General features: G+C 27.9%; 1 protein-coding gene across 1 annotated transcript in view; it reads left to right on the top strand.

Annotated features, from left to right (window-relative positions):
• LOC111634128 (transcription initiation factor TFIID subunit 4-like) overlaps positions 1–8,612 on the top strand; it is a 104,628-nt gene extending 96,016 nt beyond the window's left edge. The window contains exons 5-11 of the mRNA XM_023378826.1: positions 534–736; positions 4,167–4,336; positions 6,942–7,072; positions 7,191–7,316; positions 7,413–7,469; positions 7,540–7,710; positions 7,821–8,612. Of these exons, the coding sequence (XP_023234594.1) occupies positions 534–736; positions 4,167–4,336; positions 6,942–7,072; positions 7,191–7,316; positions 7,413–7,469; positions 7,540–7,710; positions 7,821–7,928 (966 nt within the window). The 3' untranslated portion in view covers positions 7,929–8,612. The remainder of the gene's footprint in view (positions 1–533; positions 737–4,166; positions 4,337–6,941; positions 7,073–7,190; positions 7,317–7,412; positions 7,470–7,539; positions 7,711–7,820) is intronic.
• Positions 8,613–9,348: the final 736 nt, after the last annotated feature.

Raw genomic sequence — 9,348 nt, 5'->3', positions numbered from 1 at the left:
TTAACATCTGAAGTATAATTTTTTATTGTTTTTATATTTTTCAATATATTTATTTTGTTTGTACAAAATAAAAAAATAATTTTTAATGATACAATAGTCTTTGTTAGGCTTAACATCAACGAAAATTAAACGCGAAGCGACACGCAACGGAGAAAAATTTCAACACGGGATAGGTTAATATATTTTTTAATACATAATCAGTTATCCAAAATATCGATTTTCCGAACAACCCCAGTCCCCAATTGATTCGGATAATCGACGCTCTACTGTACTTCCATCTTTGTTTTGATAAATCAAAAGTGATTGGAAAGGTCTTTAGAGAGGATTTCAGATTCTAAAATTGCGAAATGATGGTGATCTAATATAGAAATAATCTTTAGTTAAATCTCTTGAAAATGTATAAAATATTATAAGATTAAGATATTTTTTAACAAAATTCTCAGAAATTTATTTTCATCCTAACTGTAAATATAGAAATTTTAATGATTTGAAAATTAGTTGTATTTTGATTTATTAAATGTTGCACTTTGTAGCCCCGGTTACCGGCATCTGTAGTGAGTCATGCAAAGAGTTTACTAGTGACAACTGCGACTAAAGCGGGTGTTTCTCTGTCTTCAACTGCTATTTCTCCAGCAACAGTAGGAGTTCTTCAAACTAAAGGAATTACTGCATCTAGAACTGTATCCTCACTTGGTGTACAAAAAGAAAAAGAAAAAAGAAGTTATTCGTCTTTGAGGTATTAAATTAATTCGTTTTCCTCCTCCCTTATACATTTATCTATGAGAATTATATTATGATAAAGTTAATATCAAAATAATTTAAACAATATGTGCTATTTGTTTTAACTTTTTGTTATCAAGTTCAACTCAGCACTTTCAGTATTCCAAGCTCTATTTAAGTTATTCGAAACTATGAGAAAAATTTAAAAATAAGAATGATGCAAGTGCAACAGATTAAATACTAAGCTGATTTTAGAAACAAAAATATTATGAAAATATAAAGTCTTAAGTCATTTTAAACATACAATAACAATTGCTACGGTGACATAGTGTTGCTACTGTTAACAAGTAATGTATTTTAAGACAAAAATTTATCTCTGTTATGTTGATGAAGGTATTACATGTTTTATAAAACAATATTTTATTTGAATCATTAATTTTAGATGCTCTATGAATTATTTGAAATTGTGAAGAACATTCTTAGTATTTACAGTGCAGAAAAAGTTAATGTGAAATATTTGTGAATTTACTTATTGATTTGATTTATAGATTTTTAATATTCAAATAAATTTTTATGCATTTTATTTTTAATTTCGCACTTTTTTTTTTATTATTCACAAATGGTCTTTTATGTTTTGTTAAATTTATTGATGTGAATCTGTAAATTCTTCTTTGCACATCTGTAATTCTCTGTATTTAATTATTGTACATATTTGATGTTTTCATTTATTAATGAAATATTTTTGTTATCAGATTAATTATAGGATTAATTACAGTTAAGACTTGATTTGCACATTTTATATTCAAATTTATTTAGTTTATATTAATATATTATTTTTTTTTTTGTTAGATTGCTCATTCTCGACCAGCAGTCCAACAGGCAACGGCTCAGGTGCGAGTTATGGCACCAATGGCCGGTACTTCATTTGCCCAATTTGCACAGCCTGGAACTCCACAAAATATAATTACTCAACAACGTATTGTAACTGTAAGTATTTTAATTCCTTAACGCCCATTTAGCTGCATTTTTCTTTTTATTTTCCATAAGCACTTGACAGTAGAAGAATATAACAATCACATCATAAAATTTCAAACAGATTTTTTTTTTAACTTCTAAAACCCATAGTTTGATTATAAAGCTTGTGTAAAATAGTACATTAAGTAAAAGAATATTTACATAAATTTAAAATTGTATAAATGGAAAAATTAAATTATATACAGCTTAAATTAATCAAATATAAAATAAATATGATAATGTTAACATAACTGTATTCCTTTGATTAAACTTTAATTATGTCAATGAAATTCAATGCAATGTAGTGAATAAAATTTTACAACGAAAGATGAGCTAAGAAAGGCTTGAAAGTTCTAAGGGTGAAATTGTGGTATGTTACAATGGCCAGATGGCCAAGCAGTTAAGGTAGTAGTCTACTGCTCTGGATACCCAGGATTGATTCTCAGAATTTTTGGGGATGGTCTGTCCAGATACATTGGGCTTTGTCCCACGCTGCTCAGCTGCTCCATTGTAAACCTTGCCAAAATTATAAAGGGTTTGCAAAAAAAAAAGTGCCCACAGGGTGGAAAGAGTTTAAAAAAAATATATTGATGAGTTAATTGTAACATGAGATTCTTTGATAGGAAAGAAGAGAGCTTTTTTTAATTTCTTAACTTTTGAGTCAATTATTTATACATTCAAATATCTGAGATTTTAATCTGACAACTTAGATGTAAATTATTCTAGAAAACACTTAATCAGAATAAATAGTGACTTCTTGAACTTCATTAGCTGTTTTCTGTTTCTTAGCATTAATGATTTGAGTTGATAGTAGCAAAAGGAATTAGAAGTTAACTCTTTTATTATGTACTTTCAAATATATACTATTTGTTGGAATACCTTTTTCTTTTGGAACCTAAAATTGCTAATGCAAAAAAATCTTTTAAATTACATTTAAACTAAAAAATATTAAAAGTACAAGATTGAATGTTAAAAAAATCTTTATTAAACTGTAAGTCTTATCAAGTTTTAAATGTAATAGCAGTTGGCAATGTTGAAGTTCTTCCTGCTCTTACTGAAAATTTTTTAAAACTGATAAGCCTTATTTCTAGGCAACATGCTTTTTCTGATGAAAATCATTAATATTTGCTTCTAAAAAAACCTTTTTTATAATTGTTCTATTTTTATTATCTTTGTTAAGGAAACCTGTAGATTTCCTAGAAATCTAAACCTGTACTTTAGATTTTTAAATTTGAAATTACACTAGAGCGTCGATTATCTGAAAGTCAATTATCCGAAAGAATTCCAGTNTCAGTTTAATTTATTTAGTGAATTTCATTTTCTTGGATAATGGTGACAAATTGAAAGTAGTATTAATAGAATTGTGTGTCAGGTTTAGCAAATAAAATTCCAAATTAATTTCATATTAAAAGTATGGTATCACATTCTTTAAAAACATCATGTTTCAATATTAGAATCCCAATAAAAGCATAAAGTTGTTAGTAGCTTCTATATTTTACTAGTCAAAATGAAGGATATTGGACTGTTTTTAGAGGGTTGATGGTTCAGATCTCATGTTATCTTTATTTTGTCTTCAGCATTTGTAAAAATAAGTTAATCTGGTAACCAACTTTATATCATGTTTTATAATATTTCTGAGGCTTTTGTAACTTATTGTTGAAATTCAGAATTTTTATTTTGGCTAGTATTGATTATTATAGGATTGTCTCTCTCTAATTATGTATGTCCTTGAGTTTGTACAGTGGAAGAATAATTATGTTCAGTAGAAAATATAATAAACTTGGGAAAAAATTAGAAACCTATTCAAAAGCATTTGCCTTAATGGGTAACTATTATTTATTTCATCTTTCTAATGCAATAAATATTTTAAATTTTTACTATTTCATGATCCTCAAAATATATTCCATTTCTTACTTATATTAGAATTTAAAGTGAAATTTGTAGGTAGAATATTTACATTTACATAAATGGTTAAGTTTAAGAGCAAAAATGAACTGTAATACATATAAAAATACTAGTTACATTAGAAGGAAGAATAACCACAGAAATCCATATGCAAAGATGATGATTCTAAATTTCAGTGCTTGAATTTTCATATTTTCCAGTGTACACAATTTCTTTCACACTAATTTATTGCTCAAATACTCCATTTAAGGTATCTGTAATTTAAATAGACACAAAGCACAATAGAAATTTATCTAAATATTTCTAAAACTTAGTCAAATAATTTTCAGTTTGTTGCATGTTATCTGTCACATTAGAAGTATGGTAAGTGTGATGTTGACTAATAGTTATTAATCAATGATCTTTTGCATTGATACTAATTTGTATTAATTGAGTATTATAAGTTTGATAGAATATAAATAGCAAGTATTGTTTTATTTATTTTACAATACAATTGTTAAATACGTTAACAAAATTTAAATTTGTAGAGACGATGACGATATCAATGATGTTGCGGCGATGGGTGGCGTCAATCTAGTGGAGGAGAGTCAGCGTATCCTAGCATCAAATGCAGAAATTGTAGGAACACAAATTCGGTCTTGTAAAGATGAAAACTTTGTTTTTACTGGTGCTCTTCAGAGAAGGATTAACATGATAGGTAAGAAAATTATCTATCTGTTAATCTTATCACTGTTTTGAGAGACACTGTACAGATGCTTGTGATATAAACTAACAAATTTCCGAAAATATTTTGTTGTTGTATTTTCCATATTTTCTTTCATTTTTATGTTCAATGACAAGTTTTTCACAATATTCATATTTTTAAAAAATGTTTTTATAGTCTGTTGTAATAGCTTCCAAAATGAGACAGAAATTAATTTTTGTTAAAAATTTGAGCTAAATTGCATTTGCATTTGTAAAATTGACACTAGTAGGATCATAGTACAAATTTCAGAATTTGCTTTAAACATATCTGTGTGTCTAAATATATAGTATAAAACTTATACAGTAAAACCTGTGTAAACCAGGATTTAAGTTTCTTTTAATGTAGACAATTTGTGATTTATTTTAAACATTGTTTAATATTAAATATTCTTATCAAAATTTAGAAAAAAAAATACTTACCTGTTAACCTAAGTAATAGATAGGTTCTTTAATAAGAATACAAATGAAAATCTTAAAAATAAGTTGCTCTCAATATATTTTTTGATCTTTAATTTATTATTTAACTAACACGTGTAAAATGAGAATTAGGAACACCACAGGATTATTTCATTAAAACCTGTTTTGAGTTTATTTAAGATCATTTTAAATTAATTTTCCTGATTCTTTTGTTTATGTTTAAATCAATAAATCTTAACCTGTTTTTGTAATAGATGATATATTTTTTAAATCAGGATTAAAATCAAACAATTATTTTTGCTTTTCATATTAGAATTATTTATGTTTAAAGAATCGAAAGAATCAACCTATTTCTGATTGAAGTTTTTTAAGACTGTTTTGTCTTATTGTCAGATTGAACATTTAACAAATTCAAATCTAGAGCAAAGTAAAACCTTTAGTGACATGTAATGGATTTAAACGATGATATTTAACTGTAAGATGATGTTAAAGATAAATATNATAAGTACTATAACATTTGACAAACAAAAAAAATAAAGTGTAAAGTTTAAAATAAACTGGCTATACTGGTACATACATACATACTTTATTTTATATTCTTATTACATTGTATTTTCTCAATAAAAAATAATTTGTTTCAAAACTGCTATGAGGATTGAGTTCAGTTTAATTTATTTAGTGAATTTCATTTTCTTGGATAATGGTGACAAATTGAAAGTAGTATTAATAGAATTGTGTGTCAGGTTTAGCAAATAAAATTCCAAATTAATTTCATATTAAAAGTATGGTATCACATTCTTTAAAAACATCATGTTTCAATATTAGAATCCCAATAAAAGCATAAAGTTGTTAGTAGCTTCTATATTTTACTAGTCAAAATGAAGGATATTGGACTGTTTTTAGAGGGTTGATGGTTCAGATCTCATGTTATCTTTATTTTGTCTTCAGCATTTGTAAAAATAAGTTAATCTGGTAACCAACTTTATATCATGTTTTATAATATTTCTGAGGCTTTTGTAACTTATTGTTGAAATTCAGAATTTTTATTTTGGCTAGTATTGATTATTATAGGATTGTCTCTCTCTAATTATGTATGTCCTTGAGTTTGTACAGTGGAAGAATAATTATGTTCAGTAGAAAATATAATAAACTTGGGAAAAAATTAGAAACCTATTCAAAAGCATTTGCCTTAATGGAGGAAAAATAAATAAATAAAAAAAAAATAAAATAAAATAAAAAGAAATAGAGATGCATTTAGTGCTTTCAAGCTTTGAACTGTTTTGTCAGAAATGCTAACAAATATGTTATATCATTGAAGTTGAATTTGAAAGGCTTGAAAGTACTAAGATGCATCTATGTTTAAGTATTAAAACATAAAAATATCAAGTAAGTTTCAAATGCCTTATTACCAGCAAGAATTTTTAATAAGAACAAGTATTTTGGTCTAATTTACACTATCTTTGGATTTTCTCACTTTTCAAAAAGATTCTTATTAAAAATTCTTCCTAGTGATAGTATTTAGTATTGAAATCAGTAGATAGTAAAACAAATATAATTTTCCTTCTTTAAACAATTGAGTTTATTTTATTTGTAAAGATTCTTTGATAGAAATATACTTATATAATTAATTTCCAGTATCAAACATTTATTAATGATTACAAAAGTTTGGAGATTGATGAAATCACTATCAGTTAAACTTTATTAATAATTAATGAATCTTCGTTATTAGGTTAAATTTACTTTTTTAAATTAACATAATTAGATTAATAATTTCTTCAATTTATTTAATCAATTTTTACTTGAATATAAGAGTAGATTAAGTTATATTTTTAAGCACTCATAAATTTCCTAAGAAATTAAAATTATAAAAGCAATTTTGAAGAGAAAATTGACTCTGTAAAGTTTCATCATATTAATTTTGAAAGAAATGATTTAACTATTCATAGAATTTACTAACAAAATTAACTCTAAAGATATTTTTTCCTCTTTTAAAATTAAAATTTCTTTAATTATAACATATATTTTTTAAATTATTTTTAAGCATCCTATTCAAGAACATATTTATTGATTTTTCATAACTTTACTTTCTTCCAATTCTTTTTTATTTTTGTATTAATTTAAATTTTTGTTCATTGATTTAGCGGCGAAATACGGTTTAGGCGACACTCCTTCGGATGTTTTAAGTTTAATCTCACACGCCACTCAAGAAAGGTTGAAAACGTTAGTAGAGAAATTAGGTATAATTGCTGAACATCGAGTAGAAAATATCAAGGTAATTTAGAAATTCTTCTCCTCTTCCATCTCTTTCTCCTTTTCCCTACTTTCTTCTCATCCTTCTCCTCTTCCTTATCCTTCTTGAAAACACTCATCTGGTAATTTGTTTGAAACAGAATGATCCTCGGTATGAAGTAACCCAAGATGTCAAAGCCCAGTTAAAGTTCCTGGAAGAACTGGATAGGATAGAGAAAAAGAAACATGAAGAACAAGAGAGAGAGATGCTGTTGAGAGCAGCAAAGGTTTGTTTTTGTTCATTTATTTTGCTTTACGAGATGAGAATCACTAAAATTAGCTTGTAACAAAATACATTTAAAATCATCTTTAACCATTTTCAGAGTCGGTCTAAGTTAGAAGATCCAGAGCAGCTGAAACTAAAGCAAAAAGCCAAAGAGGTAATTCATATTAATTACTTCAATATGTGGCATTATCTAGTGATTAATACATTAAAATGCTTGTAAACAGATGCAAAGAGCAGAGATGGAAGAGATGCGTCAGAGAGAAGCAAACATGACAGCACTCCTCGCCATCGGTCCCAGAAAGAAATTAAAGCCCGATCCATTAGGAATAGGTCTCAACCAACAGCTAGGCCAAAGTAGTCCATCTGGTATCAACAATACAATTGTCAAACCTCAGGTAAGATCTCAGTTTTTTGTATTCTCGTACAAGGGGTACGAGAATATTCCCCCTTCCCCTTCATTAAGTCTTTGCCCATTTATAAAAGAAAAAAATAAACTTTTTGACAGATGCGACCACGAGTAAAGAGGGTGAATCTCAGGGACCTTCTATTCTTAATGGATCAAGAAAAGGAAACAGTGAGGACTCCCCTTTTGTATAAAGCATACCTAAAATAGAATTCTGACATATCGGTGGTCTGCTCGGGCCTGAAGTTTTGTCAGTAGGTGATGCCAATCCATCCACCTCTCGGAACAGTATTCCTCTCCTCATATATAAGAATTCTCCCATTTTGCATCCGATTTACTCCAGCAGAGAACGAGAGAAACAATCTGTGCAACGTGACATACTTCCGGAATACTGTTTCCTGCCATCTCATGCATCTTTTCTATCGTGAACGATTGTAAAATTCTGTACATATATAAAACAATCATCATTCTATCGACCATTTTGCGTAAAAAAGTCTGTTATTTGTAGTATATATGAACATGGAAGTGTGTTTATCGATACGTCGTCGGTTGGCAAGACTCTTCACCCCGACGCCCCTACGTCACACACGTGCACCCCGTAATTGTTACGTTTAGCAGTGGTTGCACCGAAAACTTCATCACATCAGACAAAAGGTGTATCATCGACTGTAAAAAGGAAAACAAAAAAAAAACTAGGAAAAAATACACAAAAAAAATTGAATTGCAAGATCATCTTTGTTGCCATTTTTAATATAAGAAAGATTAAAGAGAAAAAAAATCAACAAACAAAAAATTTGCATAAGTTCATTTGAGAAGGGACGAGACAAAAAGTGGAACAGTCAAAAAAAAAAAAAAAAGAATTGAAATTGCTCAATCTCCTCGTCATTTGTTGAATGCGAAGTTTGTTTTAATTGTATATTGTTAAATGTTAACCGAATAGAATACTTATAAACGAATCAGACTACGAACAGAATTTTTGTTTGCCACCCCCATTAATTTTTATTTTCTACGGAAGGATTTAGAGTACAGTTTTTTTAGTGTTTTTATTTTAAATTTTTTTTTTAAAAATACCCTATTTATACATTGCGAGTGGAAGTTTAAAACAAAAATTGTAGATACAGAACAACAAAGAATGGTTTACTCTTTAGGGATTATTTGCTGTATTTTAGTGGACAGTTTTCTTTAAAAAATAATGCCCGAACGTGTGGTAAAATACTTAAATTTATCATCCGCAGCGAGTGGTTAAACGGTTGAAAGTATTTATTTATTTTGTGGATCAGTTTAGGAGAAGGCACAACTTCCTCCAACACGATTCACCGTTTCATGCGTGTGTACATAGCATTGGCAACCCTCCCGTACAAAAGTATATAAATATATATATATAAGAATCCAACAACCAAAAAAAAACTAACTTTGATACTGCCACTAGTTAGTTGGAATTTCATTATTCACCAATGTTCCTTTCTGTACACATCAGGACATTGTGTATCGCAAAGCCTAGTATACCACAAAACGTAATTGCCCAAAAATGTTATTTTTGATCAACTTTGGGACATATTTGATATTTTAAAAATGAAAAATTATAAAAAAAAAAGTCGGGAATGCGACCGGATCCAAAAGGGATGTAAAA

This window comes from Centruroides sculpturatus, unplaced genomic scaffold (assembly GCF_000671375.1).
Source record: "Centruroides sculpturatus isolate CEXI.00-Female unplaced genomic scaffold, Cexi_2.0 scaffold739, whole genome shotgun sequence".
Taxonomy (NCBI): domain Eukaryota; kingdom Metazoa; phylum Arthropoda; class Arachnida; order Scorpiones; family Buthidae; genus Centruroides; species Centruroides sculpturatus.
This window is presented reverse-complemented; position numbering and strand designations above follow the sequence as displayed.